This window comes from Thunnus maccoyii, chromosome 4, assembly GCF_910596095.1.
Source record: "Thunnus maccoyii chromosome 4, fThuMac1.1, whole genome shotgun sequence".
Lineage (NCBI taxonomy): Eukaryota > Metazoa > Chordata > Actinopteri > Scombriformes > Scombridae > Thunnus > Thunnus maccoyii.
The window spans coordinates 33080991-33100894 of NC_056536.1; the positions used below are offsets into that span (position 1 = coordinate 33080991).

The window sequence follows — 19904 nt, forward strand, 5'->3', positions numbered from 1 at the left end:
ATGCTGCCATCCATTATTTAGCATTAGCAGCTCCGGGCTCACACACACACACACACACACACACACACACACACACAGAGTCTCAGTTGGTTTAATCACCTCTGTGCAGTCACAACCTCCCACGTTTTAAAGTTGGAAGATTTATTTTACTGACCTCTGCTGGTGAAACGTCGGTCGCAGGATTGTTCATCTCTGTGAGAGCAGCGGAGGGTTAAAGGTTAGAGGAACCAGCTTGTGACTCCACAAGGTGCCACTGAGGTGCCCTTGAGCAAGACCCTTAACCCCCCCCCCCACCTGCTCCAGTGGCAGCAGGTCAGACTGTGGTTCTACTGGGCAGCCTCCAGGTATGAATGTGATCCTGAGAAAAAGCATCGCTCTCAGAGAAATTCCCCCCTGAATAAGTACAGGTTAAAAAGAAAATACAAGAGGAAATCACAGCAGCACAGATTCATAAGAAACCTTTCAAAATAAAACATATTACAGTTTTTTTTATGATCGGTTCCCCGCAGGGATTAATACTGAGTCCACATGTTCAAAACTCAGTCGACACAACAACAACGATTATGAAGCAAACTGTGACACATCTGCATCTTTTTCACACAGAAAGCGTTCAGTGACTACAGCCTGAGAATGTCCTCGATACTTTTCTCACTCAAACACAAACAAGCAACAAAACTCTGTGAATCTGCAGCACATTTGACACATTTACATCCAATCAGAACCGCACTGAAATACATCTGACAAGACAGAATCTGCTGTCAGTAATACAGCCCACTGAAAGCTCTCCTGTAGATACACTGTAGTACGTTCCATAGAGAGCTACACATCTGACTGTATTTACACTATATACACATTTATCAACCATTAAAACTACATAAACACAATAAAACAGTGATGTAACTTCACAGACGGGCCATAAAAAGATGAACCCTGCAGGTAGCCAATCATAAAAACAACTGTAATACATTATGAGCATCTATAAATAATACAAAGTGTGAAAAACTAAAATAATATGTATGTACACCAAATATAAATAGTAACTGCAAAGCATGTTGAGATCAACGCTTCAAGTCTCCACATCACACTTGTGTTAGTTGCATACTGGACCACGATTGGCTCCAAACTAGTTGTGATGTCATAAATCCTGCTTGTAGTTACACAAGTTAAACTGAGATTGAAGGTGAGAAAATAGAAACTTTCCTCCTTCAGCAGATGAATGAAAACAAAACATTATTCTGCACAGAGAAGAAGAACATCCAGCTGAAGGAAGAAGAAGAAGAAGAAGAAGAAGAAGAAACGTGTTTCTGAGTTGAGGGACGTTAAGGAGGAGACATCTTGTGAAATCATATTGAATCACAAGTGTTTCATATAGTCACAAACGTATCATTTTCTTATGTGACAGTGAATCGTGTGCTGTGTGTGAGATACATACTGCTGTTGAATATACATCATGCTGCTTTGTCTCTTTGTGTGTGTGTGTGTGTGTGTGTGTGTGTGTGTGTGAGTGGTAATACTGTCCAGGTCAGTGAATAAGATAAATCAATAAAGTCATGTTTTATATGTTTTTTGTCTGAATGAGTTAAATATAAACCAGGCTTCTATGTCGCGTGTGTGAGGGTCAATGTGTGTCAATACTGTATGTACAATATGTGTGTGTGTGTGTGTGTGTGTGTGTGGAGGGTGGGTGGGAGGGGGGGGGGTGTTTGTCAATAGGCTGAACATGCATTATGTTTTATGTTTTATGTTTGCGTGTGTGTGTGTGTGTGTGTGTGTGTGTGTGTGTGTGTGTGTGTGTGTGGTGAACGCCTGCAGGGGATTCTGGGTATAGTGACTGGTTGAACTCTTGACCTTCTTTTCTTCTTCTACACATCATACAAAGACTAATGTTTATTCACTAACTTCAATTAAAAATTAAAATTTTTGAATTTGAATCCATATTTCATTTTCAGATTATTTGATATTTCATCATGTTCTTTATAAACACGAGTTCACACGACTTGAAATGATGAGTTGAATGAATTTATGCTGACTTGTTCAATTAGGTTTCTACGTGATATTGTAACCCAGTGGTGGAAGAAATATTCAAATCCTTTACTGCAGTAAAAGTACAAATACATCAATGTACAAATACTCCATTACAAGCAAAAGTCCTGCATGAGAAATCAAACTACAGTAAAAGTACAAAAGTATAATGAGCTTGATGTTATGTACAGTACTTGAGTAAATGTACTTAGTTACTTTCCTTCAGTGGTATTAGCAGACTTCCCAGCATGCTTTGTTTGAGAGTTAAATCTCTCCATAGATTTGACTTTTTTGTAAAAACGGAAACATATATGATGGAAACATACTGATTATTTTAGAAAAACACTTTAAAATTACATTTTGCATCCAGTCAACAAACAAACGTACACACACACACACACACACACACACACACACACACACACACACACACCAGCATCAAAGCTGATTTACAGTCCATTAAAGGTGCATTGTGTGTAATGTTTGGCTGTAGACTGAAGGCCGCTGCAGATTTACTGCTGCTCTCTGATGATAAAACACACACCAGCAGGACGTTTTATGGTTGCAAGTGTGTGTTTGTGTGTGTGTGTGTGTGTGTGTTAGCAGTAAATAAATGTGTGTATTATTGGAGGTATGGGGTTATAAATGAATACCTCGTGTTTTGGAGGTCACTTGATGTTTTGTAGATGTTGTTCTTTTTCTGTCTAGCCATCTATAAATATAGGCTAGCTTTTTGTGGATTATGTTTAGCATTTTACGCGCTTTTTGGACTATTTTTGCTCGGTTTGATGAAGAAAAAGAATGAATGACAGACTCGTCCTCTTTAGAGAAGTCTGTAGAGTCAGTAGATATCAGTTTCATCTCTGTGCTGCTTGACTCAGAATCAGCATCTGAGAATCTGAATCTGCTGATTCTGAAGCAGTTTAGACTCACAACTCAGTCTGAATGCTTCACTCAACCAGAGACTGAGGATAATCTCTCTGCTTTTGTTGTTAAAAATGGATGGAAACAATTAGAGTTTTAAAAAAAACTGCATTGCAGAACCAATCCAAAGTCTTTAGGGCATCCGTTCCTATTAGGGTGGTGACATGCAGTTCACCACAGAGGACAATGGGGGGACAGCATCATTTCCAGTAAGCCGCATCCTTAACAAAATGTAAGGGGTGAAAGTGTGTTAGCGGCTGTACTCGCCATCATTCACACAACTATTGTGCATTTAGAAATCCCCAGACGATCAGTAGGCGGAGAGATCTCCGATTGTCTGGCATCGCAAGACTAAAGCCAGCTGGACCTAGAAGCTAACTGGGCTGATGATAAATGGTAATACTAACTTTATTTATACAGCACTTTTCAAAAACAATTTACAAAGTGCTTCACAAAAGACATTAAACCAATATGTATATTGTAATAAAATATAAATAAAAATGAATTAAGATAAACCGACTAAACCAAGCTAACCCTAACCCTTTTATTACAAACTGTACAAACTGTTAGCATTTACAGAGACAATATACAGTAGGCTACTTATTAAACTTGACAGTTGGCCTTCTGTAAATAGTGTGTTTGTTAAACAAATAGTAATGTTATATTATTCTGAAAGGAACACAGACATTTTCAAAAAGTCCTCAGTTTGGTCTAGCTTAGCACAAAGACTGAAAGCAGACTAGTAGCTTAGCTCCAAAGAGGAAAAATACACCATCTAGCCAATCCAAGTCTGTCGAATTAAATACTGTATCTTGTTTTAACAGGTGTAGGAACATAAATGTAAAGAGGAGACATTGTAGATTTAGCAGCACTTAGCATTGAACCTATTTGTTGTCCTAAACCTTTACTCCATGATGGACTTGTGAGTAGCTTGTTGTTAGCTTCAGTGGCGGCTGGTTAAAGTTTTTTTTTTTTACAGCACCTTTCCTTTAAACAAAAAGCATATGAAACATACTCCAGTGAGAAACAGCAGCTAGTAAGTTAACTTTACAGGGAAAAAGTAGCTCAATGTGTCCCAAACATCAACCAGAATCAACTCAAAAAAGCACAGAAGCTCCCATCACTCAAGTAACATTAGCATGAAAACAATAAATTAACATCAGCATAAAAACAATAAAGCAACATTAACATAAAACAATAAAGTAACGTTAGCATGAAAACAATAAAGTAATGTTAGCATGAAAACAATAAAGTAACATTAGCATATACTTCCTGATGTTTCACTGATGTACAAGACAAACGTTTGTAACATTCATAATGTTTGCTCTCTGAAAACACTGAAAATCCACCTGCACACGTCTCACTGATGACGTTGCAGAAACTCGTGTGTCTATGGGCTACCAATAAAAATGGTCGTGTCCAGGGCGCAGAGAGTTGCCTCGGATACGTCCAGTGGAAAATCTGAAGCAACAAATTAGAGAGCAGCTTCGGGTGTCCTGCTCGCCAAAAGTTGAAGGACTACATACACACTCATTTGGCCGGCGTCCCTCGTACAGGAAATGCACGTATTCATACAGAAATGAACCAAATACAATTTGGAAATACATTTTTAACAAATGCTGGCATGACTACGAGACACAGAATAAGAATAAACATTTTAGTTTCATAGTTATTTCGTAATAGGTAATTAATTTATCTTAAACATAATAGTCTTTTCTGGATAATTGGAACACATTAACCAGCCGCCACTGATAATAAGATACAACATGTAAAGCGGCTTTAGAGTTTCTGGAAGGTGGATTTGTTTCTCTATTAATGGAGCAGTTTCCCCTCTTTTCTGTCTTTATGCTCACATAAACAATCATCCTCTTTCCAAAGCCAGCATGCTCACAAGACTCCCATTCAAAATTTGGCTTTTTTCTTGCTTACTGGCAAAAAGACACTTCAGAAAATAAAACTTATGATGCCTTTTTTCCACAGGGTTTGGTGCTTTGGTTAATTCAACTTGTGTGGAAGCAGTTAACCATATTTCATTTTATCAGTATCAGTTTCCAGTCTTTGTGCTTTGTGCTAAGCTATGCTGAACACATCCTGTCTGTACTGGACACACAGAGATGAAAATTGATATTCATCTTCTTATCTGACTCTGAGAAAGACAAGAACAAGAGGCTTTCACTGAATGTCGCAGTGTTCCTTTAATCAATAATAATGGTTTGTGTCTGCTAATGTGTCTTTCTCTGAGGCACTTAGCAGACATGGGTCGCTCCATATAACAGTCCGAAGATGATATTGGTCGTCATAGTTACTGATGTGTAAACCTTTTGGTGAACTAAGATGCCACCTGATGGTGGTTAACAGACTGATTTTAAGTGTTAAAAGGCCGAGGAAATGATTTATTCTAAGAGGAGGCAGGGCTATAAAATAAGGATTCAGCTTTGAAGAGTTTGAAGAGTGAAAGATGTAAAGATGTAATCAAATCAATGTTAAATATGATGATCAAAGGATTATTTGTCATGGATAAATTAGTTAATCAATGAGCTATTTTTCTTTTCTTTTTTTTTTAAATAAATGTGTTGGCTAACGTTAGCAAATCTCTCCCTTCTCACTTTGGCCGACCTGCATGTGAAAACGAAATGCTTTTGTCACGTCTGATTAACAATAACGTTTTCTGACTGAATCACAGTCTCGCGTTAAATGTGTTAACGTAATGTCACAATATCAGAACTGACAGACGGAGATCACCACCAACCTGACTATTTAAGAAGAGAGACATGAGCCTGAGCGATCAATGCTGCAGCTGCCTTTTTGGGATTTGGACACCGAGCTCCTACTCACGCTATCATTTGGACTCGCAGTGCATCCTGACCCAAATTACACGTATTGATGTAAACGGGCACATACTGACGCATATTGAAATGTGTAGTTTAATTATTATGATCCAGCACGATGAAAGCTTAATATTTATGTTTCAGTTAACGCTATTAATTTTGTGTTTGAGCTTAATTGTTACTTAGCAAGAAAATGGTAAAGTTGGACTGCCCTCTAGTGGACAGAACATATAACAACCACATGCTGATGCATCAGCCTGCGTATACAGTGTAAAGGCACATAGTAGATATTCATAGGCTAAATTTGAGCATTAAAAATTTTAATATAATCCAAATATTATAATAATAAGGAATAAAATTCGAATTGGATTATAGAGGAAGACTGACAGCACTAATATATATACAGTATGTGTGTACTGTATATATATGTAATGTATATGTAAATGCACCATCATACTACTTCTTGTTTCTTTTCTTTCTCTTTCTTTCTTTTATTATTATTATTTTTTTACTATAAAATATATAAATATCGTAAGAATGCTATTAGTATGAATGCCATCATATGTAAGCAAATGTAAATCTACATAAAATGAATTCTTGCAATAAAGTCTTAACTTTTTACTTTAAAAAGGCAAAGGAAGAGAGGTAAAATTTAGCCTTTTTGGTAACCCAGGTTGCTAAAATAACTTGAGAAAAGCCTCTTACCTCCAGTTTTAGTGTATTTTCTGTCTGATCTGGTGTCAGGTCACAGTGATTCTATTCAATGTAGGTTAAACACTGCTGTCTGCTGGGAACTGAGCTATTATAAGATCAATTAGACTGACAGGAACACACACACACACACACGCACACACACAGGTGGACACAGTAACGTGTTCAATATAATACATACAATAATACTATAGAACAATACTGCAGAAAACATAACCTTTGGAAAGCTTCTGTTAAATGTTAAATGTTTCTACGTGATTTAAATATTTAATTTTTTTAGGCTTAATGTAAAAATCATTAAAGTTATTGGTCACAATTAACATTGGGCTTTGATAGTTTTTTCAGGAATCAGCCTTTTCAGATATAGTATGGAATCTGTTAATCGAAATTAGTCTTGTCTTGTTAGCTAAACTGAGCTGTTAAATAACCTGAACTGTGTTAGCTGCTAAACCAAACTGTTGAGATATAACCAGACGGATTTGAACCAAAAAATCTTCGCCACTAAACTTAAATGTTAGTAAACCTGAACAGTTTTAACCTTTTCATATGACAAAAATGTTATGTCCAACTAATCTTACTGTTATTGTGAATTTGACAAGATTGAATTTGACAAGATTTTTAGATGTTTTTGACATGTTTAATATTTGTGGTTTAGAAATGTAATGTTTAAATAATTGAGGCACAGCTGTGGTCTCAATTTTTGCTCATTTTACAAACTTTGTGACTTTTGGACCCTGAAAAATCATGAATAAATAAGAGTTTGGAGACAAAATAAGTAAGTGTTGAATCTGCATTATCAAAGCATTAAGTTAGGTTTTGGAACTTGTAACTGTAACTTGATTCAGGAATTAAAAGTAGGAAAATGAAGATTGAGATTGAGAAACATTCGATCAAATCAGCTGTGATCATCTGAATGAAAAATAAATCCAAGGTGCTACGGTCGAGGGTTTCACAGTTTATAATGATGGTGTTCATCAGGTGGTATTACCTGATGAACACCTATGTATGCAACAGCAGTGTGTGGGTTGTTTCTTCTTACTACCAAAATCACAGTCAAACTTTACAACCCAAGAAGCACAAGGTCCATAAACTGCAGGCTAATGAGGCTGATGTTCCAGCTGTACTGCCTGTATTAACAGCTACCAGATGCTCCAGTCGGCTGTCTGCCCATCACAGCTTCATTCATTTACATACTGAGATGTATTTAACCCGGCTGTCAGCTCTGCGGCTGCATGTATAGGGCGCAAAGTCATGTAGGAAAACAAGAAACAAGTTCATGATTTTGTCCTTCAATAGTTTTTTGGTTTATTACCCTGAACTTTTATGCTGTGTTTACTTTTCATATAGAAAATTCTGAATATGAAACTCAGCTTCTTATTTTTAAGCCCAGAAGACAAATAATCAAATATAAACAGTTAGCATCAGTAAGATTTAATAACCAATGAATTGAAGTGTTAACTGCTAAACTGAACTGTTAGCTATTGTGACTATTTTAGCTGCTAATCTGAACCGTTATCTTATGTACCTCAATTGTTTTAGCTGCTAATCTGAACTGTTAGCTAACGTACCTCAACTATTTTAGCTGCTAATCTGAACCGTTAGCTAACGTACCTCAACTGTTTTAGCTGCTAATCTGAACTGTTAGCTAACGTACCCCAACTGTTTTAGCTGCTAATCTGAACCGTTAGCTAACGTGCCTCAACTGTTTTAGCTGATAAACTGAACTAGTAGCTAACAACTATTTTAGCTGCTGAACTGAACTGTTAGCTAACAACTATTTTAGCTGCTAAACTGATCTTATTACCACATCAGCTAACTATAATAGCTGTTTTAGCCACAAAACTGACAAAATATAGCTAACCTGACCTGAACTGTTGTAGCTGCCTGTCCCGCTAGCTATTTCTGCCTTGCACAGTGCATCCTTCTCATCCATTTTGTCATCCTCATTAGTTTCATCATCCTCATTGTCAAGTGTTGGGTCACATAACTCAGCTTCATCCCCAGTAGAGGACACTGTTATGCTCTCTACTGGGGATTGTTTTAGTTTAAGCAGAGCCCTCACAGGTTTAGGCCAGGTCACAGTCTGGAGCAGCTGATGATCTTTGTAGCGCAATCGTCTCTTTAGCTTTACTCCAATGATGTGAAACTCACTTCGCAGTCTAGGTAATTCATTGATTGTTTATTGCACAGCAGAGGGGACCACATTGCCATGAATGGCTCTTTGTTGACTTTTGGGAAGAGGGATCATTTTGGCAAATGTAATGCATTTGGAAATGAGACGTTAGTCCAATATGTTTAGATTGTCAGCTGGAATATCTGCAAGCTCTAAATTATCGGCCATGGCAACGGATGGCATATTACCATTCTTTAGGTGATCATGGCAAGTGAAACAGATCCACTCTCTCTTTCTCTCATTTGGTACTGTGCACTGTGGTGGATTTTGGCATTTATCACTGCAAATGTGAACAGAACTCCCTGTAAGGCAAGTTTCAACAACATGCAGATCTTTAATGTAATTGGACCTACTGCAGGGTCGCACTTGATTCGTAAAGAGTGCTCTGTGGCAAGTCAAGTCAATTTTATTTTATAAAGCACCAAATCACAACAGAAGTTATCTCAGGGAACTTTTCACATAGAGTAGGTCTAGACTGTACTCTTTAATTTACCAAACATTTGCAACAGCGACAAGGAAAAACTCCCCTTTAATGGGACAAAACCTTAAGCAGAACCAGGAACTAGATGGGCGCCATCTGCCTTGACTGGTTGGGTCGAGAGAGAAAGAAGGAAGTGAGAGGGGAGAGAGAGACACACAGAAGCACTGCAACAACAATAATAACTTCAACAACAATAAAAATAATAGAAATATTACTACTAATAATATTGGTAGCATTAGGCAAAAATGACTGCATGTCTGCAAGCTGTGCAGACATATGGGCCCTTTTTTATTTGTGATTGAAAAACTTAGATAGCTTTTCTAATCAGACGGTTATTGTTCTGTTGAGGTTGTCTATTCATCTGTCTGTACCTTTGTTTTATTTCCATTGCACATTTTCACTGCATGTTATGACTGATTCTAAATGCCATGTTGTTCTGTATTTGTCTCGCCTGAGTTGTCTCATTGTTTGCTTTTGTTTGGATCTGAATGCAGGGTCATTTGCATAACAGTTTGTGATATAAGTCCTTTGCCTTAGCCTAAAGTCAGTGTTGTCTTGGTAGCGTCTGGTTATGTAAGACATCTTCCTTCTTTTGAACTCAGCATCATGGCACATAGAAACTTGTGGTGTGTGACATTTGCCTTTGTCTAAACACACCGTTCTGGCAGTAGTGATGAGTTATGTATGACATTTGTCTCAATTTGAAATTGGCATCTTGATTGTAGTGACAGTTTACGTAAGATCTCTGTCTCTTTTTGATTTGCATATTTTGAATGCAAGTTTTTTTAGGATTCTTACTTTGTGTAACTTTGTTTTCCTTTTAAACTTTATCCTTTGCTGTTTGGTAAGTTTCAACAGATGTGGCGTATGCTGATTATTTACGTGTTGGCAAGTCTGATGTAGGATGTTCACTGGTACTAACATACATCAAGTCATTTGCATCAGATGAGACCAAAGCAGTGTCTTTGTGGTGTCATTAAGCATGATGGAGTAACCATCTCAGGTTCAGATTGTGTAACATCAGGTACAGCATTAACCTTTTTCATCCATGGAGGACTCATCAACACTGTGAAAAAGCAGCGACATGAGCTCAAATGGAGCATATGGACTGGTGGCTAACATGTTGAAAGAAGTGACAAACTTTGTTATCAGATCACTTAAATGTGTGAATAGAAACATGACAGCTGTGCCAGTACTGTCTGAGCCATCAGGTCATCTAGAGAGGGGGTAAAAAAAACCCTGTACCTTCCCCGCTGGTCTCGGAAAACAGCAATGCACACCGAGCTCATGATCAGCAATGTGTAGTTCACCTCTGGTGACAAGCACTGAAGTCTGTTTGCAAGGTTTATGTTGATGCCTTCATTGGTAGAAGCGCTTCATGTGCCAAGTATTGATTCGCACTTTTTCATTATGTGCTGCTGGTTAAAGCCAAATAGAACTTCAGGGATTTCTTCTGCATTCAAATATCTGTGAACTTTCTGTCCTTCAGCGCTCAACTGATTGAGAGTAAGTGCAAACATTGCACGGCCTCGAAGACAAGATCAAGATCTGCACTTTGGAGCAGTGATCCACTTTTTTTCAGTTCCGATCTGTTTCCAATACCTGAATTTGGACATCTGCTGATACCGATACCAGAGCTCTTTTTTTAATATTATTATTATTGTTGTTGTTGTTGCTGGTATTATGTATAAGGTTACACAAGGCTGTAGTAAACCACACAGCACTTCTTATTAAAAGAAAAAAATATACAAAAATGCATTAAATTTAAATGTATTCCAAAGCAAAACTTGCCACCAGTGTGGAGTGTGACTTTAAGAAGAAATCCAGTCATTTCTACTGGGGAGGTGTGCTGACCCAAAACAGCATGCAGACAGAAATTAAAAGTAAAAACAAATAAAGTTATTACAAGCTAAAAGACAAATCTCAGTCTCTTAGAAGAAATAAAAAAATCACTAAAGGAAATAAAAATGTCTCAGTGTTAAAAGAGTCCTGTTGTAGCCCTGGCTGCAGCATGCGGGTGGTCTCCAGTCCACGGCCGCCTCGTCTCGTCTCCAACTGGTGAATATAGAGGTCGAAAACAAATCAACAGACTTATCTGTGTCCTACTGTATCTGTATGAGTTTATATGATATAAGGTGGAATAGTCCAGCTGTATCAACTAATATGGGTCCAGCGAGCTCTGCTTCTCTCCCAACTGGCCAAAACATCAGAATGGAATACGGATCACTGCATATATCAGTAACATCAGTCCGATATCCGATGAGTGAATTACATCAGTATCGGCCCCTGATACCGATAGCGGTATCGGATCGGTGCATCTCTACTTAGGAGGAGTCCTAACTCATGAAGAAAGCTAGAAAGGTTGCAGTTACAGGTGAACTGGCCATTTTCTGAATCATCATCATTTCTAGTGCCTCTGACACACGAGTAGCATTAGAAAGCTCAGGGAAGCTTACGTCTCTACTGCTGTCAGGATGAGAGCTCACTGGCTGATCAGCTGGTGTCGGTGGTGTTTTCTCAGCATGGTCACTGGGAGCTCAACTGGGATTTCTCGAGGATGTGAGTCGGATCAAACTTTGTGTAGGTAGCATAAAACTCAATGATGTAGGGACTGTTTACCAGTGAACCACAGAGCCAGCAAACTCAAAGTAGGGACTGTTTAGTGGTTTATCACTGGCTCAGCAGAGAGGAACAGCAAAAAGACAGAACAAACATGACCTGAAAAAGAAATGTGAGGAAAATTCAGATTTTTTTGCTGCATATTAAGATTTATTTCTTTATTTAGGATATGTTTTATAGCAGGTAAACTGTTCTGTTAGCTGACATGAAGTTAACCCACAATAAACTAATGTTACTGAACCTGAGCCAAACTATTTTAGCTGACCTAACATGAGACCAACAGTTTTTTCCCCTTAACTGGTCCATCAGGTAATCTAAACCAAACATTTTAGCTGTTAAACCAGCTGAATCCATCAGTTAACCTGAAATAAACAGTTTTAGCCAATAAACTGACTTTAAGCTCTTAATGGGGCCTGTTAGCTAATGGGAACCACTTAACCACTTAACTGACCCGTTAGCTATCCTGAATGGAACGGTTTTGCACTTAACTGACACATTAACCTTAAACCTTAAACTGTTTTAGCTTCTTGAAAGACTGATTTGAACCAAATTAGATTTAATGAAGGTTGACAAAGCTGGACCCCAGTTTATCTTACTGATGTATTATCTTGCTTTGTGTGATTGTGCTTGTGTGACATATATGTGATTGAAATGCAGTTTTTCCATAATTAATAAACTGTCTGTAAGGCTGTGTAAGAGTTAGGAGAGAAGTATGAGGGAAGTGTCAGGATCAAGATTTAGATCCAGTTGATGTTCAGGGTGGATTCATCCAGGCTGTTTGGCCTCAGTTTGACGTCTTCGTCGATTCCTCAGAGTGTTTTTTGCCAACGATTACAGATGAGTCCTGTTCCTCTCAACCCTCTCTGTTATCTGCATTGATCTGCTCCCAGCTGCCAATATCGCTGCCTGCTGAGGGCGGTGGAGGTCCAGTAAAACTGACCCGTGTGCTGTCATTGAACAGATCCCACCGACACTTCACTAATTTACTATTAAAGATACACTCTCTACAACTTAGAATTACAATACATTAAAACTAAAGGGTCAATTGGGTTTCAAAGCTGGTGGTTTTACAGGTTTTAGTCCATTAATTACAAATCACGTGTAATTACTTTTTACTTAGATTTAAAAGTTCTGTAGATTGATTTCATTCCTTTCAGGCAGCTGGTCATTTTCTATAAAAATCAGCTTGCAGAGACATGAAACTTGCTGTACCATTATGCATTACCATCATGTTGGTGCATTTAAGGACCTCCAGCCATGTGAGAAATGTTGGATTTCTTGTGTTTACATGGACACCAATATCTCAGGTATGATTGGCTTGTAGGAATCTCCCAGAGATGCAGGACTGTGACAGCAGAGACCCGGGTTCACATCCTGAGTCCTGTGTGTGTTCAGGTTTGGTTCAGGTTAGTGAAAGATGCTGCTGTGGCTTAAATGTTCATTAACATGTTGAGCTTCAAGTCACTGCAGACTTTTTTCTGTATGAAACAGAGACCAGGATATTTCTCTGACCTGAACCAAGTGCTGCCAGAGTCTGAACACAACCACAAACACTTTCATACTGCTGCAGTTTCTACCAGCTGAGATTTGTTAGATCATATTTCGGTGGAAAGAACATTCACTCATACCAATATTGTTGCAACTTGCCAAATGCATTAATTAACAACATTTTCTCATTATGTTGGGAGAAAATATAAATCAGCCAGCATTACATTTCATGCATAATATATTTGCTGTTGCAGTTTAGTTGAATATATACATAATTTCTAGGAGACAAGGTCGTCGATTACTGTTGATCAGATGATGAAGGAGAGCAGTAAACCATCAGGTTTCCTCATAATAATCTTGATCAGTCTATCTAAATGTGTGTCTTTATTTCAATACAGCAAATCAAATCTGGCACAAAGCGACAACGTGTTATTCTAACATGATCCATCATTATGTGAATTTTGTCATTAGTTGCACTGAATACGTTACTGACTCTTAAATCTCAGATATGAGAGATGCAGCTCCGGTGAGTTTTCAGAAAATGTTCTAATCTAAGATCTTCTAAACATTGAAGACACTTAACAAAAGGATTTCTAAACCGGTGGGATTGCTCCTTTACGTAACTTCAACCGTCTCTGTTCTTTGATCACTTGATACAAAAGAGCATTTAACTGAAATAATTCACTGTTAGTGAAATTTCCGCAGCATAACATATAATCATTGATTCATTACAGTAGATTATGACGTGTCGGATGCAGATGTTTTGCATTAAAACAACAGATGTGTTATTTCTGCAAGCGTCTAAATGTGTATTCACATTAAAAATGTAAATGTAAAATGTAAAGAGGGGGTTACGGAGGATTTGGATCAACTGTAAAATCCAAATCCTCCAACGCAGAATAATCCACAGCGATTAAATGAATGTATTTAAATTTAATACGTAATGTTTTGTAACAGTTGGAAATGAGAATCTTTATTTTTAGAAGATAAAAACTAGACAATCAACCCTAACGGCAGCTTCTAGCGACAGAGAGAGAGATTCAGTACGAAACACCACACAGCTCTGAAATTAGCTTCAAAGTTTAAAAAAAATATAAATTAGCTCTCAGATATGAGCATTAGAACAGCAGACGGGGTCGTGGCCTTTTATTCTGCAGGACTCAGACATAATCCTCTGCAGCAGGTACACGAGCGGAGAGCTGCAGTTCATTATCTGGATATCTGATTGACTTTACAGTCTGAGGCGATTTGCATATTTGAATATAAAGAGTTTAATTCCACAGTGAGGCTGAAAGCATTTTATTACAGTGGAAAAAGACTCTAACACAGTAAATCATTTAATCACATCAGAACAGTTCAGGTACTTAATCATTCTTAAAGGAAAACAGTTCGCTAAAGACAGAAATATAATGACTGTAAGATTCAGATTTTATGACTCACGCTGTTGGACTTTTTATAAAAATATACATAATAAATATAATTCTCATTAAGCACCAGTCGGTGTTTCCATGATGGAGAATGTACATATGAAGAGGAGGTAACTAAGTACATTTACTCAAGTTCTGTACTTAAGTATAATGTTGAGGTACTTGTACTTTACTTGAGTATTTCCATGTGATGCTACTTTCTACATTTCAGAGGGAAATATTGTACTTTCTACTCCACTACATTTATTTGACAGCTTTAGTTACTTTTCAGATGAAGATTTGACACAATGGATAATATAACAAGCTTTTAAAATACAACACATTGTTAAAGATGAAACCAGTGGTTTCCAACCTTTTTGGCTTTTGACGTCTTACAAAAAGCAGTGTGTAGTCGGGGTCACATTTCACATGTCTATGAGTTGTTAACAGCTCCACCAAATAGTGATTTTTCCCTCTAAACTTCTCACATGCTTTCATTTCAATAAATGTTCAAATGATCCAATATTTCACCAAAAATCAAAGATTAGAGAAACTTTGTTTTTTCTTCTTTCCTCTCCCATTAATCATCTCACCACCCCTCAGATTTATCTGCTGACCCTTTGGAGGGGCCCCACCCCTAGGTTGGGAACCACTGGACTAAACTAGCTAACTGTATATAAAGTAGTGTAAACTAGCTCCACCTCCAGCAGCTACAACAGTAACATGCTGCTCTAACACTGATGCTTCACTATTAATAATCTAATGATGTCATATATAATAATATATCAGTCAGAGGGACCAAACCACTACTTTTACTGCAATACTTTAACTACATCAAGCTCATAATACTTATGTACTTTTACTGCAATACTTTAACTACATCAAGCTCATAATACTTATGTACTTTTACTGTAGTAAAGGATCTGAATACTTCTTCTACCAGTGAAATATGTTTAAATGTTTATAGATGTTTGACTGCGGGTCAGAAATGCTTCCTGAGACATGTACCGTGTACTTTCAGAGGCTGAAAGTAACCATGGTTACTTCAAGTTTTTAATGGGCTTTTTATTATGAAATCACAAATTAATTACTGTACAGTCCAACTAAAAATTTAAATTAATTTTGCAAAGAAATCAATAGATTCCATATAAAGGGAAAATGGGAAAATGAACTCAGTGTTGAAATATTGAACAGCAGAATGTTTGATTTAAGCAACTAAAGCACTTTGGTGAACGTTGGTGAAAGATCGTAGTGAAATTAATTTTTCTCGCTGCACTTGATGGAAACCAGAAATGGAGAGAAAGTGATTCTTGGTGATTGTGTCCATGTGAAATGTGTAAGATGAGTTTCACAGTGAGATCAGAGCAGCAGTGTGTGTTCAGTGTGTCTGAGGAGAATCATACAAACCATCCTGGCCTCCTGCCCGCTCTGTAATCTCCCCTTCCTCCTCCTCTTCCTCATCTCTCTACCTGTGATTTATGGCTCAGTGCAATGAGAAGTGAAGGCTGCAACCTGTGTGTGTGTGTGTGTGTGTGTGTGTGTGTGTGTGTGTGTGTGTGTGTGTCCTTACAGTATACATCTTGTGATATCAGCCCATCTATCTGTAATCAGTCATTTCTGTTCTACCACATGAGAAGATTTTCCATTTTATATGTTTAACTTTAAGACTCAACGCTGCATCAAAGGGACATAGCATGTTTTTTGTGTTTCACTGTTATTTATATGCTGTTCTGATGTCAGACATTAAAAATAGTCAAAGTTCAATAACATAAAAATGCTCCATGCTTTCATTTGCAAAGTCACCTCTATTTCCTCCTCATGATGATGTCAGATTGTTCTGTCGCCGTGGTTTCTTCCACCAGCAGGTTAACATTTGTGGTTCAAAGTTGAATATCTTCATTATTTGACCATTTGATGGATTGAAAACAGATATTCAAGGTCTCTTGAATATCTGGATATCCTCTAGAGCAGTGGTCCCCAACCCCCGGTCCATGGACCAGGTACCGGTCCGTAGGTCATTTGGTACCGGACCGCACAGAAAGAATAAATAACTGTCATTATTTCCGTTTTATTTATTATCTAAGTCTGAACGATGTTTTATTTTGAAAAATGACCGGATTCTCTCCATTACATCCGTCGCATGTCAAGACACTTGTCTTGGTCATGTGATACGTTACCGCTAAAATTAAACCCACAAGCTAGCAAAATGAGTAAAAAACAACTGATTCAGCGTTATGTCGAGTTGTATTTTTCATGCACTTTATATTTGTTTTTGTGGTGTATCTTATTTTGAAGGCATGTTTAAATGTTACCATAGCGACCAGAGAGCGTCAGGGGGCAGAGAGGATGTTACTCATGTTATGTTGTTGGCGCAATGTTACGAGGACGCTGCTAATAAAGTTGCATACGAGTACACAGTGGATTCAGGTTTATTATTATATTTAGAAAATACCACAGTTTTTATGCCGGTCGTATCATTTTAGTTTGTTGTATTTATCCGCCGCACCTCAAAGGCCAGTCCGTGAAAATATTGTCTGACATTAAACCGGTCCGTGGGACCTCTGCTCTAGCAGGTCAAAGTTTTCATTGATGCTGTGATACACTTCAACATCAACTTGATGGATGTTCGTGGTTCTCAGATGATGGATCCTAATGACTTTGATCCTCTGGTGCCACCAGCAGGTCAAAGTTTTCACTGATATGATGTTTCCTGCCTTTTGCAGGAAAAAAAACAATGATGATTGTGAATCAACCTCATGATCTCTGTCGCTCCCCTCACAATCCATCGATTCTGGCCGTAGTCCAAGAAACCAATCAGAACCTTCCACACTGGATGTTTGTGATAATTTGATTAAACACACAGCGTAATAAAAATATCAAGTGAAACATTAAAGGTATTACTACTTTTCAACACAGGGCCTATCATCTCATCATCATCTCTGTTGTTCTTTAGTTGTGCATATCAATAAAATTCCTACAAATGACTTGATATAAATTTGGTGAGTGATGTTGACTGATGATGTGCCTCTCTTCTCTTCCTGCAGGTACGGCGACATGGTTCCCAACACCATCGCGGGGAAGATCTTCGGCTCCATCTGCTCGCTCAGCGGCGTGCTGGTGATCGCCCTGCCGGTGCCCGTCATCGTGTCCAACTTCAGCCGAATCTACCACCAGAACCAGCGAGCGGACAAGATGAGAGCACAGCAGGTCTGAGTCTGGAGATCCAGATAACATGGGAACCTGCATCTCTTTATGTTGATCTATATGAAGCGCTTTTACATAAAAGTCACGGCAGCAATCTTACGAGGTCGAATCTGAAACATTTCCGTAACACTTTCAACACAACGTGCCTTTTACGGTAACCTGTAACCATGGTAACTGTAAGGGACAAAGATGGCGCCTCAAAATGCTTGGAAGACGTACAAAATGCAACTAGACTCAATCAGAATAAGGTGTCAAATGTAACACTGCTGGAAGTGAAAATACCATAAATATCTGCTGTGATATCATCATAACTCACTGAATAGTCAATCAATCAATCGATCAGTTTTCCAGCAGGTTGGGTTGTCACAAAGAACTTGACATTTATGTGTAATACAGAATAATTTGTTGATCAAAAATTGTGTTTTTCATACCAAAATATATGTGTTTACTGCAAACAGCAGGCTGATATTACTGCAGTAAAGTAAAGTTGAGCCTCCTTTTAAATTATTTTAGTGTTTTCATATTTCATATTGTGTAATCTGATATAAGTTTAGTCAGCGTGAAAGCAGCATTTATTCTTTGAGGGATAATGGACAATAATGGAATAATAAATAATAATAATCATAATAAATGGAAGCTACAAAGTCACTCATAAAGAAATGCAAAGATCTATGTGTACATAAGGAAATTACATAAACATGAGAGTGAGAATGTGTCTGTTGGAGGGAAAATACATGAATATGAGGAAACAGATTTATATGTGAGAGGAGAATATATGATATGATTCCTCTCATTCTGGCAGCAGAAACTTTCTTTAACAGTTGTAAAGTGTATTTTTTTTTATTCATTATTTTGTTCACGATGAGACGAAGAGGCACACACACATCAAATATTTATTTATTTTTCATACACCAGACTACAGAATATATATTCTATATATGTGATTAAATTCTTGTTTATGATTACATTTCACCGTTGCAATAACCCGACTTCCCCACGGTACCGACGGTTTCATTCTGTCTCATATTAAATACTCGAGCTTGATGCTGCATGTTGATGTTTTTTTTTGCTAAGGTGGCAGCGGCTGCAGCACACATAAATATACTCATAAATATTTAAAAAAAAAAAAAAAAAAAAAAAAAAAACATCGACAAAAAGTCTGTAAAACTTCAGAAAGATTCTGCAGGAGTCAGCAGCTGAACAGTTCCTGTTACAGACATCCGAGTGATGTCGGCTGTAATTCCCGTTTACAGTGAATGCAGCATGAAATCACACTGGTGCTGTTGTTTAATCCAAATAACAGAAACTTTACAGCACAATACTGATTAAAGGGAGAGTCTGTCAGGATGTACTTCCAGTTTAAAATATTACTGACTGCACCTTTAATGATGGTTTAATGAGTCTAACATCTAATGTTTTAGAGGAAAATCTCACCTGAGAGGAGTTTAAAGTTACTACAAGGAACTTTTAACTGGTTCTGAAACAGTCTCATGATGCCTCGATATGACCTACGTAAGCAAACGAACCAATCAGCAGGAAGATCGGCTATTTCTATATCGTTATTCTAAATGCTGCCACCGGGTCGGATTCCCCGCTAAATCAGATGAAACGATTTACGGCGCGCAGACCAGAGGAGCCGATGTTTACATTACATGTAGCGGAGTAGCATGAGGGAGGACGGAGACGCTGCTGGGACGAGGGGAGGACATTAAAGTTAGATTTGTTGTCGGCTTCCCGACTCGTTTTAAAAAAGACGAGAGAGCAGCGGTGGCCGAGCGAGCTAGAGAGTGAATGAAGAGAGCGAGCGGCGTTACCGAAAATAAAGGAGTGAATCAAAGAAATAAAACATTATTTTCTGATTATTTCACGGCGGTTACGTTCTAAAGCAGAAATAAACACGTCCACATCTCCACACAACCCTGCAGGAAGCTGACACATCGCTGGGTTCATAATCTTACACAACCACAGACAGATACATGAACCCATCGCTACGCATCCTGCAAAACAAATGCAGGCGCAAGATCTTTACGACACGAGACGGTGGCGCT

At 38.0% G+C, this 19904-nt stretch overlaps 1 protein-coding gene across 1 annotated transcript in view; it reads left to right on the forward strand.

The window, feature by feature from the left end:
- The window catches only part of kcnd1 (potassium voltage-gated channel, Shal-related subfamily, member 1), a 74610-nt gene that overhangs the window by 45653 nt on the left and 9053 nt on the right, over positions 1-19904 (forward strand). The window contains exon 4 of the mRNA XM_042408246.1: positions 17697-17859. Coding sequence (XP_042264180.1) covers positions 17697-17859 — 163 coding nt within the window. The remainder of the gene's footprint in view (positions 1-17696; positions 17860-19904) is intronic.